General features: G+C 45.4%; 1 protein-coding gene across 1 annotated transcript in view; it reads left to right on the top strand.

Moving 5' to 3' along the window:
* The window catches only part of SLC1A1 (solute carrier family 1 member 1), a 71,292-nt gene that overhangs the window by 42,057 nt on the left and 2,199 nt on the right, over window positions 1-27,036 (top strand). Inside the window, exons 3-11 of the mRNA XM_024555017.4 lie at window positions 6,833-6,925; window positions 8,807-8,921; window positions 10,362-10,404; window positions 11,790-11,888; window positions 14,694-14,878; window positions 16,100-16,207; window positions 18,075-18,197; window positions 18,587-18,781; window positions 24,609-24,743. Of these exons, the coding sequence (XP_024410785.2) occupies window positions 6,833-6,925; window positions 8,807-8,921; window positions 10,362-10,404; window positions 11,790-11,888; window positions 14,694-14,878; window positions 16,100-16,207; window positions 18,075-18,197; window positions 18,587-18,781; window positions 24,609-24,743 (1,096 nt within the window). The remainder of the gene's footprint in view (window positions 1-6,832; window positions 6,926-8,806; window positions 8,922-10,361; window positions 10,405-11,789; window positions 11,889-14,693; window positions 14,879-16,099; window positions 16,208-18,074; window positions 18,198-18,586; window positions 18,782-24,608; window positions 24,744-27,036) is intronic.

A 27,036-nucleotide genomic window follows, 5' to 3' on the forward strand; every position in this document is an offset into this window, starting at 1 on the left:
CTTTGAAGGCAATGGCTGACTGAGTTCCTCAGATCCTCTGGGTGTGTTTAATGCTTGTATTTAGACAATAAGCCTCTTCTAAAAGCTTGTGGGGTCTTCTAAGAAACTGGTCCCAGGGCAAATACCATGACACTTTGTGGTATTAAAAAAAATGTTAAAACAGCTCCCCAGATTGCTGAGAAAGCAGGAGACTAGCCCACTGCTTTGCTTTTTGGTGGGGGGAGTGCAGAATTTTTTAATTTCCTTTTGTTTTCTTTTTTTTGCTTGTAGGCAGATCACATATGCTTATAGCCTTCTTTTATCTCACATGATCTAATATCTCCTTTCTTCTTTTTTTATTGTATTTTTCCCATTATCATTTATCTCCTTGTGCCCCCTCCCCCCTACAATCACCACACTGTCATCCATGTCCATGAGTCCTTTTTCCTTCTTGCTCAATCCCTCTACCCACTAACAAACTCCCCCATAGCTCTCATCCTACTCTCTATCTATGAGTCTCTATTCTGCTTGTTATTTTGGCTTCTTCCTTAGATTCTACATATGAGTGAAATCATATGATATTTGTCTTTCTCTGACTGGCTTATTTCACTTAGTATAAGGTTTTCCAGTTCCATCCATGCTGTCACAAAGGGTAAAATTTGCTTCTTTTTTACAGTTGAGTAGTATTCTATTGTGTAAATGTCTCATAATCAACAAACAACAAATGCTGGCAATGATGTGGAGAAAGGGGAACCCTTCAGCACTGTTGGTGGGAATGCAGATTGGTACAGCCACTGTGGAAAGCAGTATGGAGAGACCTCCATAAGTTAAAAATAGATCTGCCTTTTGACCCAGTGATCCTACGTCTGGGAATATATTCAAAGAAACCCAAAACACTAATTCAAAAGAACATAAGCACCCGTATGTTTATTGCAGTGTTATTTACAATCGCCAAGAAATGGAAGGAGCCCAAGTGCCCATCAGTAGATGAGTGGATAAAGCCCGCTGCTTCCTGACATGTTTTGAACATCAGACGTGGACCTGCTGACAGAGGCAGCAAAGTGACCTTTAGTTGGTTCTGCCTGAGGACCAGGTTATTTTGTTAACTTCAGAGAACAGTATATGCTGGTGATAAGACTATTTTAAGGGAGTTCTTTATATTAATGTCTCTAAAGAAAATAGATGTGCTATATTTTGCATGCTCCCCTCTGCCTTTTCTCTTCCCTTGTACCATCCCAGGTAAAGCCCAAGCTGCAGACATTTCCCTGTGCCCTGGATTAACAGAGTGAGATCCTACCCAGCCTTGTTTTCCCTGGGCAGTGAATTTGTTTATTAGATCCTCATAGAAACCTAGTGTAGTAGTACAGTGGGTGGGATCTTATCCATCTGCAGAGATGAGGAAAGAGGAGGTTGAAGAGAAATTAAGGCGCTTTTACAAGATCACACAGACCCTAAGGGCAACACCTGGGACTGATACAGGCTCTCGAGTTCCATTCTGGAACATTCCGCTGCCCAGGAGCCAGACTCTGGGAAGAGGGGTCCTGAGGGCAGACAGCTGAACGTAAATAACTAGGTTAATCACTCAGTCCCCACACAGTTAGCAAGCTCCTCTGTGTGCAGGACACTGAGTTCACACTGGCGAACAGGCAGCTCTCTAGGTCTCCTGCCATCAAGGAGCTACTTTATAGTCTAGTGAGAAAGGCAGACGTTAAATAAACCCATTGACGAAACAAATGTGAAACGTGACATGAACAAGATGCAAGTGAGGAAAACGGAGGAGCCTGGTTCATCCTGGAGACTCAGGCAAGGACTCTGAGAAAAGGACGTGAGAGTAGCCAAATGAAGGGTAGGGAAGAGAAGTCCAGCAGAGGCAAGAGCCTGAAAAAGCCTTAAGTGGTGGGGAGCTCGTTCTGCCCCAGAGGGCTGGAAGGGGGCGATGGGCAGATGGCCCAGCTGGGGCAGGGAGGCAGGCCAGCGCCCTTCCTGCAGGGTCTCGTTAGCTGGATTAAGGACTTTGTTTTTTTCTAAGTACTGGAAGGTTATACATGCATGTGAAATGCCCTGATTTATGTTTTTAAAGATCTCTTTAGTGACTGTGTGAGGAAGGAACACAGAGGGATTACAGTGGAAGACAGAGTGAGGGAGTGAATGAGCTAACACTTGTTCAGTGCCTTCCATTTGCTCAGTGACACGCTTCACGTTGATCATTTCATTCAGGAACAATGGAGGCTCTTTACTGAGTACACATTGAGTTCTAGGTGCTCTACCAGGTGTGTTACAGATACTGTTTCTGATGCTCACAACAGCTGTACAAGGTGAGGTGGTTCTCTTTCTCCTCACAGTTACCCTTCAGGATGCAGCGGCATTTAAAACCTCCGTTTCACAGATGGGGAAACTGGGGCTGGTGGGGGAAGGCCAGGATTTGAGCGCAGTCTGTCCCACCAAAGCCAACGCCTGTTTCTCTCCATGCCGGTGTCTCTCTGCTGGGGACAGAGAGACAGGAGCCATCGGACACAAGGATGCAGCAGTGAGTTTCCTGGACATTGTTTCCGTGCACAATTAGTAACCACCATCAAATGCCAGACCAAAAAAACTTCCAATAGCAATTAGTTCTGACACCCTAATGGCAACGTGGAGAGATTGTCACGAAAACTTTGTTCTCCTGTGGGCGGTAAGCTTCATCAGAGAGTTCTTGGAGGAATCTTTTGCCCTCAAGTGTTTATTTTTAAAACATGCTATTGTTTAGCCCACACAACTGCTTCCTTTGTGGTGTTTTTCTGAAAAGTTTAATAGATTATTACTGTTTGGGCCAGGAGCCAGCACCTCAGCTCATCAGAGCCTCTTCCCAAAGTGAAAAATAAAGTGCTAGCAGGTGGATTGTACCCCTGTCTCTAGGACACAAAATTCACAGAGCACCCTGTTTAATGCACTGGGGACCAGAGGAGAAGCAGCCTCAGGCCTTAGAGCAACATGGTCAGTGTGGCGATGGGAATGCATACCAGGTGACGTTTACCTTCATCCTCTCCCCTGCCCCTGTGCTGGCAGGGTGAAGAGAGTGTCCTGAATTTTGTAATCGAGTCAAGCTTGAGTTTGTTCATTCAGTATTGCTGAGTATCCACTAAAGGTTGGACTCTCAGGGAAAGTCTAGAGGTTATGCTATCCAATACGGTAGCCGTTACCCACATGTGGTTATTTAAATTGAGATTAGTTAAAATTAAAACTAATTTTAATTCAGTTTTAATTAATTCTGAACCTCATTCAGTTCCTCATTCACAATAGACACATTTCTACTGCTTACTAGCACTGGTGCTTACTAGCCACATGTGGCTTGTGGCCGCTGCAGTGGACAGCACAACTAGAAGACGTTTCCATCATCAAAGGAATTCTGTTGGGCAGCACTAATCTGGAACTCTGTAACCTGTGGGCAGGGCCAGGGCGACACAGTGGGTGAGAACATGGCCTTTGGGGTCAGACGTGGCTTCAGGATCCTGGCTTCATCATTCAGGTGTAGGACCGCGGCATGTTACTTAGCCTTTCCTAGCTACAGCTTTCTCCTCTACCAAGTGGGAAGAATAATGCCCGCCTCATAGGGTTATAGTGAGAATTAAAGATGATGCGCTCAACATTAAGTCATCGCTCCATACACAGTATCTGTCGTCATCCTTGTTGTCATCGTTGTGTTACAGGTGGCATCATCATCCTTGTTGTTATTGGCAGGTGGGGCGTTTAGACCTTTCAGATAGGCATTTTATATTCGAATTAAGTTCTGTAATGTTCCTTTCATAGAGGCTTTCAAAGATTAGGCTGTTTCTCTGAATATGTGCTTTCCCTCTCTGGTGGTCACTGCCCCTGTCCTCAACATCAATTTATGAATCATCCACGAGCCTGGATTCGGGGCCGGCTCTGCCCTCAGTCAGTGGTGACTGGAGAGGTAGAGGGGCAGCCCTAGAGAGGCAGAGAAATACAGTGGTTGGTTTGAACACATTTCTGAAATGTCCAGGAGAATTATAGGACTACGGTAAATTTGAGGAATGAAGAACAAAGCTCTTTCTGAAAATAACGACAGGTTAGTTGCTGCACTTCAGCAGGGAGAGAGGCTGGCTGACTGCTTTGGGGTGTGTATTTGTTTAAGATTTTTCCACCGAGAATCATTAGTATGAAGCCTTTTATTGGCAGCTGGGTCCTGAAATAGAAGCAGAGACACCAGCCCTTGGCTAAAACATTAACACAAATTAAGACATATTGACATATGCTGGAAACAGTTACCCATGTAAATCTAATTTGTTTCACTGCTGGAAGAAAATCCTGAGGGGACATGAAGCACATACTCGAGAACAGTTCTGCAGCCATCCTGTGAGCCTGTCACTTATCAGCACCTTCAGGGTTGGAAGCTCCTTAAACTGGCCATCTACCAAAGGCCAATGTATCTGAAAACACGTCTTCTGTTAGGGTCAGGCACACAGGTGCTGTACAGGTTACTCAGTTCTGTTCATCTGGTGATTTTCTTGTTTTTTTTAACCTAGCATATTGTTATACATAATTACTATACTTGTTTATCAAAATAATGTGCAGAGCTCTAAAATGGAATAAACTTATATGTTTGCATTACTGTTTGCTCTTTTTCCTATTCATTTATTTATTTTTTTATTGCATTTTTTCCATTACCATCTATTGCCCTACCCTCTTCCACCTCTACCGTCCCCCCTCTGAGCACACCAAACTGCATTTTTCCCAAAGAAAGAGAATAGCATCTATCATTATGGTTATTCCAGGATGTGACTATTGCAATACGCCCATTATATATATATATGTGTGTGTGTGTGTATATATATACATATACATACATATATATATATATAGTATAATTGCACAACCTTGTCTCGGAGGTTGGCGAATGGGCCCTTAACAACATCCTGGGGTGGCTGTTAAAGAAGTCAAAGCCCCTTCTCTTGAAATTTTGACTTCCAAAGCAGCAATCAACAGCCAGAGGAATGTTGTGTTTAGATTGAGAGATGATAGCTTCCTTATGGATTTTTCCTGTATTACATATGTTCAATTATATGTAAAAAGCATAATCCTCCAGTCACTTTTTAAAAAATGGATAGGCCTTTCCTAGTGAGAGGAGTGACTCTGAAGCCGTTTGGGCCTGCTGACAGCCTGCAGGTTTGCTGCCTTTCCCTTGGGGTTGCTTCATGACAACCTCTCCGCGTTCCCTGCTACTCTGTACTTCAGGTTTTACTAACAGTGTGGGACAAGTCACACATGATGCAGACTCAGAAAACTAGTTTTCTTTGTCCCTGATGGGTGCGGCTAAGTTGGTCAGGCCTCATTCGGAAAGCAAAGGGTCCCTTGGTCAGGACACACGCCTGCCTTGTGGGTTCCATCCCTTGTCAGGGCACTCGCGAGGGGCAACCAACTGATGTTTCTCACACTGATGTGACTCTCCCTCCCTTTCTCCCTCCCTTCCTCTCTCTCTAAACATAAATAAATAAAATCTTTTAAAAATCATTTTCTTTCATGATCATTTGATTCAGAATGTAATTCTCTCTTTGGAAATCAGGCAGGATATTCTGAAATCTCTCAATGACAGCTCACTGAGAGATGATTTGGTTGCTTCTCAGCTTGCTCCATGCAGTCCGCTTACAGAGCTGCATCATCGACTCCATTTATGGAGCATCTTTGATGGCGGCCAAAACCTTCTAGCAAGGAGGGCTGAATGCTTTCCACCTCTGCAGCTGTCCTTGGCGTTCTAGACAACCCTTGCTGCCCAGGCAACTTTCAGTAATTTTATTGGCAGTCAAAGACCACTTGAAACTACATCTAACCATGTGGCCATATGCCTCTTAAATCACCTGTGCTCTCAAAAATTTTTATTTATATCTTGCCTCTTTAAAATGGAAGTTTTAAGGTATGTTACAATCAAAGCCATTCCCAATAAAATTAACATGGAAGCGATTTGAGAATCATTAAAAGAAGAAGGAAATACGCTGGCCGGGATGGTTAGGACATTACTGAGGCTTACTGCCTTTGGCCCTAAGACTGCCTAAAGATCCAGCATGGGCGGGTGACAGAACATGGCGGTACAGCCGCGTGAGAGAAGGTTGTTCAGCCTTTAAAATTACCCTCAGGGTGGATTTATAACAATAAGCAAAAGTGCTCATAATACAGTATTAGTAAGAGAGAGGGTTAAAATCTATAAAATTATCTCAGCTATGTTTACAAAAATGAGAAAAAAATGTTGGAAGATAATTCACCAGAATATTAACTATGGCTAATGAGCTCAAGTGATTTTTTTTGGTATTTTTCTCTGTGTTTTAGATAATTATCATGAACATATATTACTTTTACAAGCACGTGTAAAATTGAGCTTTTAACTCTGAGCTTCCTGACAAAAGGCAGAAGGGGTTGTTACATGATTTTCATTTTGTGATGAAAGAATTATCTCAGTTCTTCAAAAGAAACTCTTCCTTGATACGGAATTCCCAGAGGATGTTGAGTGACGTGTGCAAATCTTGATAACGTTCTTAGAGCAAGTGCGGAAGGGGCGTTCCCTCTGAGTGGGTCTCGTGACCACCACCCACGAGGAGCCAAAGGCGCGATGTCACTATGGGCTGTGGCAGCCAGGGTTTGCCAATCAGGGAACGTGCCCCTCGCGAGGCTCCCATCTCTTAATTTTGAGTTTGGAATTTTGAAGTGCTTTTTTCAGCCTGTGCATCTCTCCAAATGTGTGCGACAGGCTTAGCAGATGCAGCACCAGGTCCCAACTCTTTCGCCCCATCAGGACCGAATCACCACTAGTCCTGGAAATCCGTCTTTTAAAAAGTAAAGTAACTTGACTTCTCCCCCCTTTCAGGTGTTGCTGCACTGGATTCCAACGTATCTGGAAAAATTGGTCTGCGTGCCGTCGCATATTATTTCTGTACCACTATCATCGCTGTCATTCTAGGTAAAACTTATCGCTGAACCCTTTTTCCTCTATGTAATTGTGACTTTTCATTTAAAAGGGTTGGGCTTTTAATAATGCTCGTGGTTTTTTTTAACCAGAAACTGGTATTGTTACATTACCGTGAACCTTTTTGGCTTGAAGTCTACACAACACCTTAAGATAGAGTGCCAACTGAATTTCAGCTGTGGAGCTCTTTCTTAAAGCCTCTAGTGATAAACAGAAAGAGGGTGACTGTCCTGTGGCTTTTCAAGATCATTAGGGAGAAGGAAGTGAAGCAGAGAGCTTTTGAAAGCTTTAAACTGATTAGTCTATGATAGTGGAGTTGAGTATTATTAAAAAATATTTCCAGAAAGATAGCATTTGAGTACATTTCAAACTTTACATTGTACTGAGAGCTAACAGCGGAGTCTTGCCAAGTATAAATTACACTTGAAAGAGGGAGTGTGTTCCAAGGGAATAGAGCTGCTCTTGTACCTTTAGCGTGCTTTTGTGAAGAAAGTATGGTCTGTCCTTTGTGGCCTTGTGTGATACTTTAAGAGGGATGCCCAAAATGGGAAGAGAAGAAGGGGATGTACTCAGATGCAGCCAGCTTTGACCCTTGCAACTCTGCGTTAGTGAACTGATGAGCAGTGGTGAGGTTTTAGAGTTATTACACCAGGAGCCTAGGAGGGCCTGAATCCTAATTAAACCAAGGCCACATCTCCTCATGAGGTGCCTGAGGGAGGTCAACACATAGAAAAAAAGCTGTATGTACATCTTTTCTGCAACCGGAGAAGGAAGAGTGGGCCATGGCCACTCATGGCTTCTCCATTGTCCAGTGACTCCTCCCACTAGCAAAACCGACCCATTCAGCATCCTTGAAGCCCTGCCCCCTTGGATAAAGGAGGAGTGATCAAGGGCGTGGGGATTTTTTTTCCCCTTCACTTCTCTCCCGTCAAACAACCTCCAGTGTCTTGGTCTCTTCTACAACTTCCCACCTCTGCTTGGACACTCAAGTGACAGGAACCCATTACCTCCAAAGGCCAAAACGGTGGTTTCAGAGGCTGTCTGCTCAGACAGTTCTTCCTTACCGGGAGAAGAATGCTCTCCCTTTACCTCCTGTCTGTTTCTTCCTCATTCCACCCCTGGAGAGTCACATGGAACAACACTGTTCTCAGCCCTAACCCTTTTTTGGGTTATACAACTTTTCAGGCTTGTAGTATGGAAGGAAGATAAGGCTTGTTCTGTGTGACCCTCTGGGAAATAACCAACATCTGTGGGTAAAAGGTGCAGGAAGATACTGAACAAGTGACCTGAGTTGGAAAAGGGATCACCCTCACCCCAACCCCTGCCTAGGTTGACCTCATAAGCCAAAGTAAAAGAAAAAAGAAAATTCTCATCAGCAGGTGTTTCCAGAAGCCGTTCTGGAATATACAGAATTAAAAAAAACAAAAACACAGGAGCCTTGACCAGTTGAGCAGCACCCTGCAAAGTGAAGGGCCGCCCATTCGATTCCCTGCGGGGCACGAGCCTGGGTTGCAGGCCGGGTCCTTGAATCGGACATGTGTGAGAGACAACCAGTCGATGTTTCTCCCACATATTGATGTTTCTCTCCCTCCCTTGCTTCCTCCCTTCCCTGTCTCTAAATATAAGTAAATAAAATCTTTAAAGAAAAAATTTTTTAAAACACAAGAAGCATTCCCTCTGCTTCATTTGAATGGTAAAGCAATTAAGGCTGCTGCTGAGGTTGCAGCTGAGATTCAGCATTTTGGCTGGCCCCAGGGTCCCCATGCCAGTACTGCCTGGTCCCACCATGCCCACTGGTTCAAAGAAGGATGCACTGGCAGTGCCAGGTGCCCTGGAAAGGTCTTAATGCTCTGTGGGTGCTCTCCTTCACCACAGGTATTGTGCTGGTGGTGAGCATCAAGCCTGGTGTCAGCCAGAAAGTAGAAGAAATTGACCGGACAGGCAGCAGCCCTGAAGTCAGTACGGTGGATGCCATGTTAGACCTGATCAGGTGAGTGTTGTGCCAGCAGGGTGGCTTCATTGGCGTTCAGCCTGTGTGGTCATACAGGGCCCCGTGCTTGGTTTAATGCTCTGCTGTTGCTGTCTTGAAATTTTTAATAATTTCCAAATTATTGTGCATTTTCATTTTGCCCTGGGCCCTGCAAATGCAAATTACATAGCCAGTTCTGCTTGCCAGGTCACGGATCCAGCAGTGTATGGGAGGGGCAAGCTTCTCTGTTAGGGTTTAGGATGGGCAGAGATGCAGAAAGTGCACGTGTTGCATTAAGATGCTGGGCTGGGTTGGGTGGTCAGTGCGGAAGCACATTTGAAGAAAAACATGTTTTAACTGTACAGGAGAAAGCCTCTTAATCTGAAGCAATCAGGGCTGGAAATTGGTCAGTTAATAAATAGCAGTTAAAGAAGAGAATCATTAAAATGATAGATATGCATTACATATTTTGTTTATACTTAAAACTTAATGCATTTATTTGCCAGTTTTTTTATGTAGGGTCAAGGTCTTTTTCTCGAGTGTGTCAGTTGACTGTAATTTTCTATCATTTCTGCTGCATATGCTCCTAAGTGCAACAGAAATGCATCATCTGACAGGGGTGTCCAACCTGCAGCCCGCAGGCCACATGCAGCTCAGGGTGGCTACAGATGCGACCCAACACAAAATCATAAGTTTACTTAAAATATTATGAGATGTTTTTGTGATTACATGTCGCAATGTATTTAATCTGTGGCCCAAGACAACTCTTCCTCCAGTGTGGTCCAGAGGCGCCAAAAGTTTGTACACCCCTGAGTCCGGATTCAGTTTCCACAAAGTGGAGCAAAAAAAAGCCTTAGAAATTGCAGGCAAAGCTGCATGCCAAATCCTTCCAGTTTTTCTTTCTTTTCAATTGGCTTCCCATGCCTAATTTAACCATAGAAATTGTAGTCACTTGTCTTGATTGAGTTTCTAGGCATTTGGCTTAGTTTTCATAGAAACCATGCCTTCCTTTTCACACTCTTATTTCATTGATTTATATAACTTATTTAGTAATTACACTGATAAATTGCAATTGGCATAAAGAATTTGGGAAGAATTGCAGTGGACTCCTGGCAAGCATACATTCTCATTGATGAGAACAGAATTGTGCAGAATATTAACGAGGTGTCTTAACTGTGAGTGGCCGCCTACCAGTGTGGTGTCTCATCCAGGACAGCATGCGCATCAGTGAGTTACTCAGTGAATCAGGTAAGTAATGGCTGCTCAGGAGAGCTTTCCATGTACTTGGTTGAAGCTTAGCAGGGAAAACTGCATCTTAATACAAGGAAGTATTACGCAGAAACGCCCGGAGAGAAACCGGAGTCCTGATTCTGTGTCCCACTCATCCCCGCCAGTGTGCGGGGCATGACAGACAAAAGAGCTCTCGCCTGGTCCTAACGCTGCTTTTCCTGTCTCCAACAGGAACATGTTCCCCGAGAACCTCGTCCAGGCCTGTTTTCAGCAGGTAATAGCACCGACTTTTGTCCCCATCCCTCCCCTCTTCCCATTGCAATTAAATGCTTTTTTCCTGCTGTGACCTGACAAAGGGAGTTAGGCCATCAGAAATGGCAGGAAGTGTACCTGTGAGTGGAGGAATTTCAGGGGACTCCTGTGGTCTGGATCCCTGGTCTTGGGTCACAGTGCAGTCAGTGCCTTCGTGGCTTCGTTGCTTTCTTTCCTGTATGCTTTTCCCCCAAAAAGGCTCAGATGGAGCCAGTCAGAAAACCAGCAAACAACAAATGTTTAAAACACGGCATGTAGTACATAGTTTTGGAGGGCCACATTATATCTGTGGAGAACCTTAGGCTGTCAGCGGTGGGAAAAGGTAGCCTTCCTATCCTCTTTCAGGGAGATTAGTGTCTGGCCCACATGGGTGGCTGTTGTCCCCGGCATCTGGTCTTTTCCTCAGTCATTCTGTCCCCATTGCTGGCGTTCTACAGGACAGTGTAACAAAACCATGATGGTTTTTACCTCTAGGAAAGTTTAAAAATCTCTACTCCATTTTCTTCAAGTCTTTTCCTCTTGTTTGTCTACACACTTAGACAGCTGAGTTTATCGCAAACTGCTGAATTCATTTACATAATTATATGAACAGAGACCCCTGTGTATACCAACAGAAACGGCAATCAAATTGCACACTGCCGACCTCCAGGCGGCACAGGACCGCCTCTATTTCAGGGGCGGCTCTGCGGTTCAGCCACAGTGGTCACTTGTAAGGTTCTTGGTGTTGGCAGAGCCTCGGAGGAGTGCCGTTTATGCCTGGAATAACGGTGTACTAGCTCCTCCTTAACCCTCTCTGCGGAAGCTCCACAGAACCAGACAGGGCTGAAGGAGGGGATTCAACAGAAACCTCACGAACGGATGGTTGATGTTAGAACAACCTTACAGTTGTTGGTGTTTATTAAAGTCATATAGTGACTACATTTATCAAAGTGATGAGGTTTCTGTCAGCTTAAAAATAATAAATGAATAAATACATAAATGGAAACAAAAATGACTGGCAGGAATCCTGTGGAGTCTGTCTGCTAACGTACCTATAAATAAAACCTGTACTTTCTTTCACGTTATTGCTCCATTAATTTGTTCTTTAGTATGAAAGTGAGAGAACGTTTTGACACCACTGAATGGTGGCTGTGGGAGGCAGGGGTTTGGATTTCTCAATTCTACTTTTGGTTCCGAAGCCTCATAGGAGGTTCTGTCAACACCTGGAGTCAACAGAGATGCCAGAGGTAGAACCTTTCCGTGGTACTTGTTTGCCCAAAGTAACCATATTCCTGGGGGTTAGCCTCAGGGGCTTAAAAACACTTTTTTTGCTTGTTTCTTTGTCTTTTTTCCCCCTCCAACGTGCAGTATAAAACCATGCGCAAAGAAGTGGAGCCTCCCGGCGAGCCAGGGGTGAATACGTCGGAAACATCTGTCACAGCCGTCATGACTACTGCTGTTTCCAAGGTGCTCTTCCTTCCTTCCTTGTCTCCCGCACCCCGCCCGGTCGGCAGGGGCTGAGTTGTGAGTGAGCAGGAGATGGAAGCACAGCCAGTTCTCATTATCGCGCATTCCTCATTTGGGGGTTCACCTCGCTAAACCGTGTGTGCAACCTCAAAGTCAACACCCGAGGCGCTCTCCTGTGTCATTTGTAGATGTGCAAAGAGTGGTGAAAAATTTAAGTCGTCCAATGCACATATGTTCCCAGCTGAGGTTGAACGAGGCTCTCCTCTGCCTTCTTGTTTCAGCTCTCACACTAAAAACAAGTATCTTTCTGTGGTGTGTTTATGCCACATTTTTCACAGTTTTATACTTCTCATGGTGGTTTCACTGTCTAAAATGCCCCGTAGTGCTGAAGTGCTGTCTTTGGCACCTAAATGCAAGAAGGCTATGATTTACCTTACGGAGAATGTAGGATATTAGATAAACTTCATTCAGGCATGAGTTACAGTGTGTTGGTTGTGAGTTAAATAAGACTTCTCTGAACAGAAGCATGCATAAAGCAAGATTATATATTGATTATTTGATGAAAATTTTGTGAACATTGGTTCCCAGGAACTTAATTATGCATTTTCCCTAGAAAAAAATAACTTAGTATTCACTAATTCAGTGCTGGTGACCACTTTGTAGAACATAACTACCCAGAACATAGTAAGAAGCAGCTGAGCCACGTGGAGAAAAGAACGAGCCCTGCTGCCTCCCTGTGTCTGCCTCTCCTCAGAGTTGAGCTGGGTGCCTCTAGGAACACTGTAGATTTGCACAGCTATGTAAACACTGAATGCAGGCCCACGACTTCTTATTTGAAACGCTGCGAGATGCCTTTCAGAGACCAGAGTTGTCCACTTTAGATGGGCCAGGTGGTGTGTGTATACGTCACACACCGTCCTTAACGTGGGCTTGGCAACAACACTCTAGAATCAGGTACATCAGTGTATTGCAACAAACATGTGAATATTCTGCCGAGTAAGAGAAATAGACCAGAAGTAGTCTTATCTCAGTTCAGGATATGGTTTGCCACCAAGTTTTCCATAAACTCATCAATAGAATCAATGGGCTTTAACAGTTTTGGGGATTTCACTAGTGAAGGCTAGAATGTATGGGCCTGATATAGTACATTTCTGGTCCTGTAGTAGATGTCCTCAATGTTCTCTGCCTTCACACAGGAACGAAAGAGTTAAGGAAAAGAGAAATATTCAGTAGACTTAAGAATTAAAATTAAGTAGGCCACAGTGGGCTCCCCTGCAGAATGCCTTAACTTGCCCTGGCCAGTGTGTCTCAGTTGGCTGGGCGTCATCCTGCAAAACCAAAAGGTCGCAGGTTCGATACACGGTCAGAGCGCAAGCCTAGGTTGTAGGTTTGGTCCCTGTCGATGCACATAAGAAAGGCACCAACTGATGTTTCTCTCCCTCTCTTTCTCCCTCCTTTCCCCTCTCTCTCGAATCAATAAGCATGTTCTTGGGTCAGGATTAATAAAAAGAGAATGCATTAACTCCCCTGACAGGCTCAGTGGCCCTGCACAACTTGGCTCCTCCCTAGTTTCCGGGCTTACTTCCCAGTGGGCCCCCTCTGTTCTATCCAGATCCACCTCTTCAATTACTCCTTCTTCCTGCCTTGTGATGTGGTTCCACAAGGATTTTCTGAGTACCCTCCATGAGCCAGTCCCTGCTGAACAAAGGATTGCAATAGTGAAAAGACAGACGTGGCAGTTGCCCTTATGTGAAGAGTGGTGAATATACAATAGGAAAGAACAGAGTACTCTAGGGCCCTCAACTGGATGGTTTAGATTCGTTTGGGTGCCATAAAGGGTGGGTAGGAATTATCCAAGCAGGGTACAGAGGTCCAGTGCATGATGACATTTGCCTTTGCTCACCATCTTTTAGGAGTATGTTTGCATCTCCTGGCTGCCTGCTCCTGAGACCTAGCTTTCCCTAACCTCACAACCCTCGTTCATCTCCCCAGTTTCCATAGACACCTATAACTCACAGTTTCGCCATGCGTTTAATTACGCACCGCCTTGCTATCATTGGCTCACCTTTCTCATGGTTAGTTTTGTCTCTCCAGCTGCACTGTAAGACCGTATGCAATTGGCGCACACTAGCTGCTCAATAAATATTTGTTCAATTAAATCAGATCATAATTAGGAAATGACTGGTACCCCAGGTTACGTTATGTTCTTTTGAAATCTCTCAGTAAATCTCAGGCTACTCTTACCCAGGATAAAGCAGAGAAATGGTTCGTAGTAGTAGGACTCTGGTTAACTTTTATATATCCAAAATTCTGTTGGTCACTCAAATTAGAGGCAGTAAAGAATGTCCCCGTGCTTCGTTATCAGCATAAAACAGTAAAATGTCCTAAAAAATGTCAACACTAGTAAATATTGTGTTTCCCACATTATTAATTCCTGTCTTTGTTATGCAGCTTCCAAATGTAGCTAGTAGTTAAAATAACCCTGAGAATGCCTTGATTCTAAAGTTCTTATTAAAAATGTAAAAACATCCCACAATAAGAAATCTTCAAAAGAAATATTCAAATAAGCATTTGTTGAGAGAAAGAGAAAAAAGAACACTTTACACCTCAATGGCTACGGGTGAGGGTGGTGAAAATTTGATGGGGGGGGGGGGGGGTTAGTTAAATTCCCCAAAGTGTTGTTGACTCTGACTTGTAAATCACTGTCTGTCATGTTTAGCTATTGTATCTTCTTGTTGCAATGCCTGTGCAGTCTGACAAGATTATAATCATGCATCAATATATTTTCTTGGTTTCGATCCACAGAACGAAACAAAGGAATACAAAGTCGTAGGCATGTATTCAGATGGCATAAACGTCCTGGGCTTGATTATCTTTTGCCTCGTCTTCGGACTTGTCATTGGAAAAATGGGAGAAAAGGGACAGATTCTGGTGGATTTCTTCAGTGCTTTGAGTGACGCAACCATGAAGATCGTTCAGATCATCATGTGGTGAGCAAATGCCCCTGGTTGCCATCTTGCTTCCCCCAACAACTGTCCCCTCAGTATGAGAACCAAGAGTCTTCTGTGTCTGAACTGACTCACCCTCTCTAGGTGAACCCTGACTATCAAGGCCCTGGAGTATTGTCATTGCACATATTACTTTTGTCACCAGCAAAGGTCTAGATATCAGCCATTGTCTTCTCTGCCAAAGCCCTCGATCATCTTGTACCCAGCCAACATTTGTGTAAGAAGTGACTCTGAAAGAATGATGGGAAGGGGTTCCTTGCACGTCAGAATACAAGTGCTTTCCTTATTAGGCTGCATGGAGGAGTGATTTTCAAAATACTTATAACAAGTGCAGCAGGAGCACTAACCCATCCAAACGGAAACTGCTTGAGTGTCTGCCCTGTGTCTGGAGGTGCTGGAAAGTCCAGCTTTCCCCGGAGACCTCTGTCTCACTTAACTCACATTGAGCTGGTTTAACGTTATTTACTCCAAAGTATAGACATGACAGTAACATAAATAAAGGGCTCAGTTATTTCAGCCATTTAATCCCACTGAACCTCAGCTTCATCATCTATAAAAAGGATAATAACAAAATTTACCACTAGGGTTGGGAGAAGTATATATACGAAGTGAATTGTTGCCTGTAAAATACTTAAGCCAACACAAAGCATGTAACGAGAGCCCCACAAACAGCCATTATGACCTCTCCCGCTACTGACTCTATTGCTCTGTTGCTGAGACTTCTGCCTGGGAAACGAGATGACTGTGGCTAGAAAGAGCCTAGTGACTGCATTTGGAGGAATAAGCTAAAATGACATCTCAGATGTGACAGTCGGTCGAACGTTTGTGTAGTGGGAGCAAGAAACGGAATTATGCAACAGTTTAACCACAGCTGCTTTTTTATTTTGTATCGATGAGGTGACATTGGTTAATAAAATTATATAGGTTTCAAGTGTGCAATAACCACACCTTCTTGCCAAGTTTGTCCCGTTAGGGTAGCTTAGGTGGGTAGAATTTAAGGTATGCACAGGTGTTGAAACCTGGAGCCACTGTGGTCCACAGGGGCCTGAAACTGAGGTGAAACTGTAAGCTTAGCTTCATCGTGTGCCCTGTGCTGCTGCCAGCTGAGAATGTGTGCAGAGCCGAGGCGCAGGCCCTGGCTCGCTTCCTCCCCAAAGATCCCACCGTGAGGGAACACCTGCTGATGTTGTGCTTACTTTCTAGTTACATGCCACTTGGTATTCTGTTCCTGATCGCGGGGAAGATCATAGAAGTGGATGACTGGGAAATATTCCGCAAGCTGGGCCTGTACATGGCCACCGTCCTCACTGGGTATGTCAGATGCAAGAGGAGAAACAGAAACCTCACTTGAACTCATGAGGGGATGGCTGGGTTTCAGTTGGTTAAAATCAGCTTCTATCCCACGTGCAGGAGAAGATGGGGTTTGGCGATAAGAGAGTGGAGTGTGGGGGGCAGGACTGCCCTTTAACAGCTGCGCTGGAGGTGGATCACACTGTGCTCATTGCTGGATCTTGGCAGAACAGCCTGGACCAGCCTCTGTCGCTGCTTTTATTACTTGTGTTCAAATAATTTTTTAAAACAAGTGCAAAACCCATTGGTATTCAGTCTTGGCTCTCTCCTGGCCTTCACTTCCTCAAGGATATAAACTAACTAACCAAGCAAGTTATGATAACTTACATGCACCCTGAGCCTGAAAGAAATTAGGAGGGCCTAAATAAAAAGCAAGTAGGAGCAAGACGGCTGCTTGGTTCCAAGCCTGTTGGTGGGACTGGTGACTACTATCACCCCCTGCATCATCACAGGGCCAGAGAGAGTGCTGGGGAAATCTTCAGGCTGGAAAGAATTGGGTAAAGCTGGAAAAGCAGCAGGAGACAGGTCATTTACATATTTATTTCAGCTCAGTTATTGGTTTGCTGAGGGGATGGGTTATAAATGGTGCCCCCAGATACCTAGTCAGATACATCATCACATGTGCTGAGAAATGCGGACCACAGGAATGAGTAAACATCATCAGTTTGACTCCTGCAGGTCAGTGCCCCCACACACCCAAATTGAATAATCAGCACACTTACTGGAACTTGATTACCTTGGAAAGTTTTCACCGCACAGCATTTGCTACTGCTTATGTGTTTACCAAAAGCATAGCCCTGATGGCCAGCAGGGAAGAAGCTTGGGTTCCTACAGTGTGAGGGACAGTCACATCCCAGGGCGCGGTGCTAAGGGAGGCAGGACCATCAACTCTATGAGAGGCCAGGGACTGCGTTCAGGCAGCTATAGGGCTGAGGTTCATTATGCTGAGCCATTTCATAAAGGGGTTCTTCTGGTTTTTGTCCTCTTATCCTAGCTAGGTTTCTAACAAAACTAAATCAGTCAGTTCCTCATAGTTTTTAGCCACAAGCTCTCTGTCCAGAAGACCCTTTTTCCAAACCTCCAGGAACTGTATTTTCAAGGATTATTTCAGCTTCGCATAACTGATCTTTAACCTCTAAGTTGCTACTTACATAGCATCTGCTAAATTGGTCTCATTTCTGAAGCTCCTGTTTTGTGTAACCTACATATTTCCATATGAAACAAGGAATAGTTTTGGAAGACAAGGGTAACATAGAGGTTTCCTAGTCAGTCCTGACTACAGAAAAGCAGGGGCGTCCTCCTCCTTATTGCACTCCTCACGCCCCTCGTAGACAGTGGGCGCCACCAGAGTGGCCGAGGGCTGTGATAACGACTATACCAGAGGTTTGGATGGGCCACGGAGTCACCAAGTAGGGAGGAGTCAGCTGGACATGGAAAGTCAAGGGAAGGCTTCCTGAAGGAGGGGAAGTTTTATGGAACCTGAGAGGAGGAGTTAGGCTTCTACAGCAGAAGGAAATGAAAGCATTTGAGCGCAGTCAGCAGGAATAGCGTTTACAGGGCTTGGAAGTGTGATGTGACTGTTCTGTGAGCTCTGAAATGTGGATTCAGCCACTGGCTTGGCATCTCACTTTGACAAGATGCTTCATTTGCTGAGTGAACCTCCTTATCTTCCTATGTGGAATGGAGACATGTATTCCTGCCCTACTTCTCATTTCCTCATTGGGTCAGTATTAAAGTTGAATGACATTATGAATAAAAAAGCTGAAAAAAGGATTAATATGAGAAGGTGGTATCACCTATGGAACCTGTTTCTCTCTCTCGTTTACAGGCTTGCAATCCACTCCGTTATAATTCTCCCACTGATATATTTCATAGTCGTAAGAAAGAACCCTTTCCGATTCGCCATGGGAATGGCCCAGGCTCTCCTGACGGCCCTCATGATCTCTTCCAGGTAACCAGGAGGGGGTGTCTAGAAGAAGTCTCTGGGCCAAGCCTTATCAATTCCAACCTCGCTCAATGAAGCGCTGATTGTAGCTTGTGTTTTTTGTAGCTGCCTTCAATTCAAGAAACAGTGTCCATATTCTCTGCCCGTGTCCTTGAACGTATTTCTTCACCCTATTGGATTTTTCCTGCCCTCTTGGCATGGCCTGTAGCCCAGGAAGGGGTTATGCTGCAACTTGGAGCAGTGGCCGCCATAGCACCTTTTGATTTCTGAACCTGTCAGAAGTACCAGCATGCTTTGGTCTCTTGGTTTAGTTTGGGGGATGGAAGTGTCTCCTCAGGCAGGGACTGAGGACCGGCATTTCTAAACCATAAGTTCCTTGTTTTTTTACCACACAGTTCCGCAACACTGCCTGTCACGTTCCGCTGTGCGGAAGAAAAGAACAAAGTGGACAAGAGGATCACCAGATTTGTGTTGCCCGTTGGTGCCACCATCAACATGGACGGGACCGCCCTCTACGAAGCGGTGGCGGCTGTGTTCATCGCACAGCTGAATGGCTTGGAGCTGGGCATCGGGCAGATCATCACTATCAGGTGGGGCCTGGTGTCACACTCACTTCCCTCACCGTTGCTGGAGTTGCCTCTAGCAAGAATCACCTGCAAAGGGAGATCAGTGATGATCCAGTGGTGGAGTGATGTGCTTGGTCTACAAAGTCTCTTCCCAGGACTAAAGACAACTATATTATAAGTAATGGAATTGCGGTACACGAGACTTCTGCTTCAGGGTCTGGAGAGCCAAGAGCATCACTCTGTTTTCAGTTCAGTGCCTCACTGGGCCCTAGAATCAGAGTAGGTACCAAGGATTCAAGACTGAATAAGGTCCAGTGCCTGCTTTCAAGGGGTTCCCAGGACGTAGGGAAGGGATACACATATCTAAATAAATGCAGAGTTGTATGATAGGAGCTATAATAGAGGTGTGAATGGGAGATGCAGAAGACAACAAGGACAGTTGGTTCTAGCTGGGAAGGTGAGGAAAGGCTTCCTAGAGGAGGGGAAAGTTTAGCTAAGCCTTAGAAGAGGAATAAGTTTCATTGAAGAAGGCAGCTAAGAGCATTTTAGATAAAAGGCATGGCATGTACAGGGGCTTGTGGTGTAACCATGGCCTAGTTCCAGGCTGCAGCTGGCAGAGAGCGCAATGCGGAGGACGTAACGAAGTGAGGAGTCCAGGATCATATCACAAAAGCTTTGAATGGGGAGCTCACGGAAGGGTCTTAGACAGTCTGTCCTATTTTGGACACATTTTCATTTCAGAAAGGTAAGTGGCAGTGTGGTAGATGGACTGGACGGAGCAGGAATCGTGGCTGGAAGGCCAGTCAGGAGACTACTGCAGAAGTCCAGGTGAGGTACGAAAAGGCCCACATCAGGGCACTGGCACCAGGGACAGAGAAGAGCTAGTGATCACGCTCGAGAGGCAACAGCCAGATTCAGGTGAGGGATGGGGTATGGCCAGGAAGACCTCCCAGGATAGGTGGGTGTTTCTGGATTGGTAGATGGTGCCTACCAGAACAGGAACTAGTGTGAGAGAAGCAGGTATAGGTAAGAGGATAGAGTTTATACTTTTTGACATATTGATTTTGAAATGCCTTTAAAGCACCCAGGTGGAAATAGGCAGTGAGCAGTGAGGTCTCAACTGTAGATACAGAAGCCAGGGTCCTCGGCTTGGTAGTCAATTATCTGTGTTTGAATCTGAGTTTTACCATGATTAGCTGTGACCTTGGCCAAGTCTCTTGAATTCTCTAAGCTTCTGTTTCTCACCCATAAAACGAAGATAATCATAGTACCAACATTTTATGCAAGGAGTGATAAAATTAAGTCAGGTGATCCGTATGGTGAGTACTCAATGTTTGGAATGGATGACGTTATGTAGGGAGAGTCCATGCAGTAGAGAAAAGGACTAAGGACTGAGCCCTAGACAATCCTAATGTAAGAGGCAGGCAGGGAGGGAAGAACCCAAGAGGAAGAATGAGAAGGAAAGGAAGGTGGGAAGAGGGCCATGAAACCATGGTGTCACTGAAACCCAGAGAAGAGAGATTTTCAAGAAAGAAATGGTCAGTGGAGCCAAATACTGCAGAGGATCCCAGTCAAATGGAGACTGACATGGTCTGTTCAAGTAGATGGTGAAAATGTCATTCGGGAAGTTTACCAGAGCTGTTCGTTCATCTGGAACAGCACTGTTCAGTGTGGCGGCCATCAGCTACACACACGAATTGGGCAGAGCAGACAGAGAAGGTTCTATCACCATAGAAATAGGTGCCGGCATTATAGGTCCTGTCACTGGCAAAGGTTCTGCTGGTCAGCACGGCTTTGAAGTGTGGATTGCAATTAGAGTTCATTGGAGACTTCAGTTTAGAGGGGAAGACTAAGACTAAACTGGGTCCCTGAGCCTACTCAAGGATGACCCGAACATGTCAGAGTTAGTTCACTCTTGCATCCCCAGCACTTGGCATAGGCATAAGTTCCACGCATAAAATAAGTTCTAGCAGTACAGTACATCTTTAAATCTTCCCCAACTCCAAGTCATAAAGTATTTATTGCAGTTTGCTTGAAATTAACTGAAGACAAGTACAAACTAGGCCGTTTGGCTCATCAGCTGGGCAACTATATGGATGCTGCATGAGCTGTAAAGAAGTGTTAGTGGCCAAAGAAGCTCCTGCCAGAAGAGCTTGAATAAAGTCCTGTAGGCTGCACAGCAGCCGCTGTGGCTCCAGCAGTTGTTACTTGTAGACTCCCGGTGCCCTTTCCCACCGGGCCTGTGGAATCCCGGCTGCACTGAGCTGATTTCCAAGGAGTAGTTGTATGAGATGCCAGAGCTTTTGGGTACTTGCCACCTTGTGATGAATTCCTGCCCTCTGCCTCGGTCATAAGTTTCCTTATGACTCTCTCTAACCTTTAAAAGAAAAAGAAAACCTGCTGGAGGAATAAACTTGGGGCCTCAAGGCTAAATAATCAATTCACATAAAAACCTCTCTCCCTGCTCTGGTATATTCTTATATCCGACTGGGCTGGTAACTGCTGGCCCAGAGCCAGTTACAACTGCAAGGTCCAGGGTAATCACTGACTTAAAGTAAAAAAACCTCTCTGGCTCTACCCGGGAGACAATGAATTAATGAATGTTAGTTTTAATTTTACAAGTTACCATTGTGGCTCCTGCAGTTGGTGGTTGAAGAGATTTTTGGGCCTATAGTTTATCTCTTTCTGTGGCCCTGTTGGACTGGACATCAAAGAAATGTAGGCATTGTCCACCCAAACATACTCTTTTGTGGTTTTTTCATAGCATTCATTTACCGAAGGTTACAACTGATTGAAAGTAGGATACGTTTTCTTATAATGAAAGCTAATTATAACATTTGAGACCCAGAAAGAGCTTGGAGGAAAATGTAGCAGTAATAATACTAGTAGTTGTTTTTGTGGTAGTGTTACCAAACAGACCCACGGAGGGGACAAGATACTATTACTGAATGGACCCCCTCCTTTCTCCCAGGGTCCCCCTGTACTAGGTTCACCTTGCCCGCCGCCAGGGAATTATAGCTCTCAATGTCAGAGATTGGTGAAAAGGAAAGGAAGTACTTATTCAAAAAGTTTACAGACTTAGAGTAATGACTTAATGTCTTCATTAAAACCCTAAAGTCCCTTAAAACACTCACAAACACACACAGTCCTTCCTTCCCCCCTTTGCCCGGTCCAGGGTACCATACCTCAGGAAAAGCAGTGGAAGTCTGTTGCTCAGGTAGCCCCCGGTTCTTCCCAGTAATCCATGCTCGGCTGGCAGGCCTCCTGCAGTTCCCAGCATCATCAGCTATGTTGCCAGGATCTCCAGTTCTTAATCCAAACCCGTGTGGCACCTTCTCCAGGCCCACCAGCAAGAGTCTTTTCACCCTTTCCTGCCCACAATGTCCCTCCTGCATTCTTCCAAACTGCTAAGAGAGACTTCTGCATCGCTGCTATATATTGCTTTTCTGCTTCCTAGGCTGCGTGGCAAAGGGAGCCCCAAAGTCGTGTGGTTGCAAACCTCGCCAAACCTTCATGGTTCCCTCTCTCACCAAAGCTGAGTGGGACCCCCTTGCATGGCTGCCACACCTGGGCTTAAATCCCAATGCTAATCTTCCTCTGCAGCCCCATTTCTGACTCCTCCCACAATCGGCTACACCTGCCAGCATTCCCATATTTTTCCAGCTTTCCTGGGCTTCCATAGTAAGTCTGGGCAGGCATGGCCCCATGGCTTGGACCAAACCATCTCCAAGCTCTCAGCAGGGGCTGTAACCAGGGGGAATTGCCTCCCAGTTACATCCTGGGCGGAAGTCACTCCCATCTCTCTGGCTCAAAGCACAGCCATAGCTATTTAACATATCCATGAAACCAGTCAAAAGTTATGGATATGTTAAGTGACCATTCCTGAGGTTATTTGCAAAACTACTGATATGCAAAATGACTCAATGGCCCTGCTCCATGTGTCCCATCCCCCAGTTCAGACTTATGGGAGTGAGGACATCCTATATTTTTAATATTTCCTGGACACCCTGAGTTCTGGACCCCATTACAAATCCCTTTTTTGGGGGACCCTGGCTGTTACAGAAGTAGTAATACTAGCAGCAGTGGTCATAGAATAGCAGCCGCTGCTGAGGTAGCAGAAAGGGCATCAGTTTTTAAACATCTCCTATATCCAGTGCTGTACTGAATGCCTTACATGTATTACCTCATTGAATCTTCACAGCAGCCCCGCAAAAGAAACACATTAGTTACATCTAACAGGTGGGAAACAGATTCAGAGAAGTACTTGCCTTAGGACATGGTGTCAGTAAAATTTCTTCCCCTATCTGAAGATTTATGCTTCAGACCAAAGCCAGTTGACTAGCTGAAGATTAGTAAGCAAGGTCATGGTCAAAAGCAGAGTTTTGACTAAAGCAACTTTGAGTTTCAAGCCCAGCCTCAGGCTTCCAGGGACCACATGGTTAACAGTGATGTGTTGTGGGTTCCGAGAGGGATCGGTGGACATGGGTACATGTCGCTTCTGACAAAGAAAACTCTTCAGTGCATTCAGTCTAAATTTTTTCAACAAGCTTGAAATAAACTAAGGTTTAACAAAGAATATGTAAGAACAGATCTAAAGGATTATGCAGGCCTGAAATGTTGAGAGGAATTGGAACGCCCCAGAAATCTCTAATTTACTGGAAGTTGGGTGGCCACAACCACTGAGGAAAGACATACTCGTCAGAGAACTCTGGCCTGAGTTTAACCACACTCTCAGACACCATCTGTGGCCCATCACTAGGCAGATGAATGGGCAATAGAATCAGCTTCATAAGAACTCTGAGGCTTTATGAGCTCAAAGAATGTGGCTTTGTGGCCAGAAGCAGGGATTCTTCTAGTTTGAACTGGCAGTTTCAGCATCTTCACCTTTCTACCCAGTGGCATCCTAGAGGCAGTTCCAGCCTTAGCCCAGGGTGAGGACACGTCTCCAGAAAATGTAATGGGTGTCCCCTTCCAGCTCACTCAAGTCAAAGGACTTTTCAAGGCATGGTCAGCCCTTGTTTCCGTGGTCAGACCAGATTTAAGTAAGGAAGTTACTGATGAAAAACTGCACATTCCAAAGAGAAAAATTCCTAGTGCCGTGTTTTATCTGCCCAAGAGGGATCTTTTTAAATATGTAGTAATGAATTTCACGTGGCTGCCTGTCCTGGATTCCAGATCTATCTCTCTTTTGCGCAAAGTGCATCCCCTGGCAAAAAGGAGCAGTCAGGAATAAATGCTTATACCTTAGACAGGAGTCATGGCTATTTCTCAATTCACTGCCCAAAAGGGCATCTCCCAGAGAGATCAAGAGTCTTGTGATGTCAAAAAAGTGAGTAAAACCTGCTTGAACACTTCAGGTTTGCCTTCACCTAAAATGCCCTTCCACTATCCCTCTAACCCTTCGAGGCAATATAGATTCCTGGCATGTATTACATGCTCATTAAATGATTGTTGGGTGAGTAGATGGGGTAAGGGGGAAAGAATGCAGGTGGGGAGGTATCTGTCACTCATTTAGGATGAATGGGTCGATAAAGCCTTCCGTAAACACCCCAGTTGGTAAACTCTTGCCTCCTTCCTGAATATCTCTCTCGCTCATTTTTTTGTGTGCCACTCACGCAATCCTTGCATTTGAGTGATTTGCCGTATCTCCCCCCGGAAGGAGATCATGCTCCCCTCAGTATCTCCCAGCCCTCTAATAAGGCAGAGCTGGTACTCAGCAGATAACAGCTTCTGACTGGCTAATTTGGGGGCACAGCGGGAACAGCCATTGGGACTAACTGTTTCGGGCCAGGGGCCTTGAAGGAAGAAGTGGGTGTCTAACTCCTTTCATGCTGGTATGTTCTGGCTACAGCGTCACAGCCACAGCTGCCAGCATTGGAGCTGCTGGTGTGCCCCAGGCCGGCCTGGTGACCATGGTGATCGTGCTGAGCGCCGTGGGCCTGCCCACTGAGGATGTCACCCTGATCATCGCTGTCGACTGGTTCCTGTGAGTTGGAATAAATGCGCTGCCGCGGACGGATGGGGAGGCGGGCTTCCCAGCCACGCAGAATCTGCAGTCTGTCATCATTCTCTGCTCAGATTGCCTAATGAGCCGTCTGTTGCTGCTTTAATTTCCCTCTGACCAGGCCATCTGATAACATGCTTAAAAATTAACCCCTCATAACTTCAAGCAGTGATTTTAAAAAGCCAGGGCCCTGTACTAGCTCATTACACCTGGTAATGCTCAAGGTTAGGAGTTGGGCATTAGATGAGATAAACACAAATCAATAAACTGAAGAAGCCAGGCATGGCTCTGGCCAGTGTGGCTCAGTAGGATGGAGTGTTGTCCCGTAACCAAAAGGTTGTGGGTTTGATCTCTGGTCCAGGTTTGTATGATCCCTGGTCCAGGAGTGTGTGGGAGGCAACCAGTTGATGCTTCTCTCTCACATCAATGTCTCTCTCTCTCTCTTTCTCTCTCTCTGTCTCCTTTTCTCTCTAAAAGCAATGAAAAAATGTCCTCCAGTAAGGATTAAAAAAAATTTTTTTTAGTGCAGCAAGGGAAGGCCCCAGATGTTCCAAACCCTAAAGGCTACCCTAGCCTATCTTAGCTGCAGGTCAGCATCATAGGTTCAGAACCACGTGGTTCAAAATCAGCCTATCTTCCCAAGCATCAGACCATCAGGGGCAGCGGTATGAGCAGAGGCTTTGCGGTTAGACTGACTTGGGTTTGAATCTCCATTAGGTGTCTTCTTACTGGCTTTTGACCTTGAGTAAGTTCTTTAACCTCTCTGAGATCCACTTGCATTATCTGTAAAATGGGAAAGGTTCTGTCTATCTCATTGGGTTGGTGTAAGGACCGAGTCAGCTAATACAGAACAGTGTCTGGCAGACAGTATGTGCTCAATAAAAGGCAAGTCTTATTAAAACTAGAATGAGATAGACCATTCAGGCTGCAACCGATTCATTCTCTCTCTCCGTCTCTCTCTGTCTCACTCACTCTCACTCACACACACACACAGCTGATGAACACAGCAGAGCAGCTGTGGTATGTTCAGGGTAAGGGTAAGAATGTGCCTTTTGTAACCCCCAAGGTGAAAGTTGGAATGAGCCTGATTCCCAGCTCTCTCCTTGGTTGACACCCATGTCGTGCATTGGTCTTCCAGCATCTAGGTCTGGCTTTGTCCCCTGGCCATCAGGGGAAGTGTAGCTCCTTAGTGGGCCTTCACTCAGAACCAGCCCGGGCTTACTGGGGAGTCCAGGGCTATGTAGTTTGCAAGTGACTGCTGAGATGGAGTAAAGGGGAGCAGAAACATTCCACATGGTTTGAAGATAAAGTCTTCTTCAAAGACTTTAAGGACTTCAGAAAGCAGAAGCTCCTGAACCTGGGAGGCTGTGCCATGTGGAGCCCCTTAGTAGCTGGTTGGTTCTACAAGGCCCTTTCTTGCAAAGGTGCCCTACCATTGAGACAGGTGCTTCAGTTTTTTCTTCCTAATGCAGAAGGGCATCCAGAATGCACATGGGTAGGCACTGTTGACCTTTTCCGCCCTGCAGGTGTAGTTCCTACAAGAATATTCATGCACACAGTTCCTGCCAGCTATGCTCCAGCACCCTCTCACCAGTGTGCCTTCTTCACCTACACAACTTCCTGCCTTCAGCCTCTTCTCCACACTCTCTGGGAGTTAAATTAACTGGGGGTGCCTCAAGGAGAAAGCCATTCCCAGGCAAACCTGTGTTTTCTGACCATGCTCTGTGGCATCTCTGCTGGTTTGTTTCTGGAGTGACATAGTGTGGTGAAGGAACAAGTACACCAGGGACACACACACACACACACAGGAACACTTGGACACACACACGGCACATATGCCACCCACAAAACATCCAAGTTCTCTCACCATAGCCAAAAGAGCTCCTGGAAATGCCCACAAGACAGCAGTTACAGGTGAAAGACTTACTGAATGTATTTATTTATTTTTATTGAATTTATTGGTGTGACATTGGTTAATTGTATAGGTTTCAAGGGGTACAGACTTACTAAATTTTGATTCTCCCTCAGGTCCCCCAAAATAATTGGTAAATACTATTCCCATTTCTTCAGGAAGAAAAGAGGGAATTTAGGGATATTGGTGCCAAATTTATGAGAGTCAGTGTGACTTACTGGGAGCACAGGCCCTGCGGAGCCGGTTTGCTCATTCCGTCCCGTTATGAACCACCATCTGCCCCAGGCCTGTGAGGAGAGGAGCCTTTAGTAAGCCAGCCATGAGACAGCCCTTTCCGCGTTTGCTTAACTTATAACTCAACGC

This window comes from Desmodus rotundus, chromosome 1, assembly GCF_022682495.2.
Source record: "Desmodus rotundus isolate HL8 chromosome 1, HLdesRot8A.1, whole genome shotgun sequence".
Taxonomy (NCBI): domain Eukaryota; kingdom Metazoa; phylum Chordata; class Mammalia; order Chiroptera; family Phyllostomidae; genus Desmodus; species Desmodus rotundus.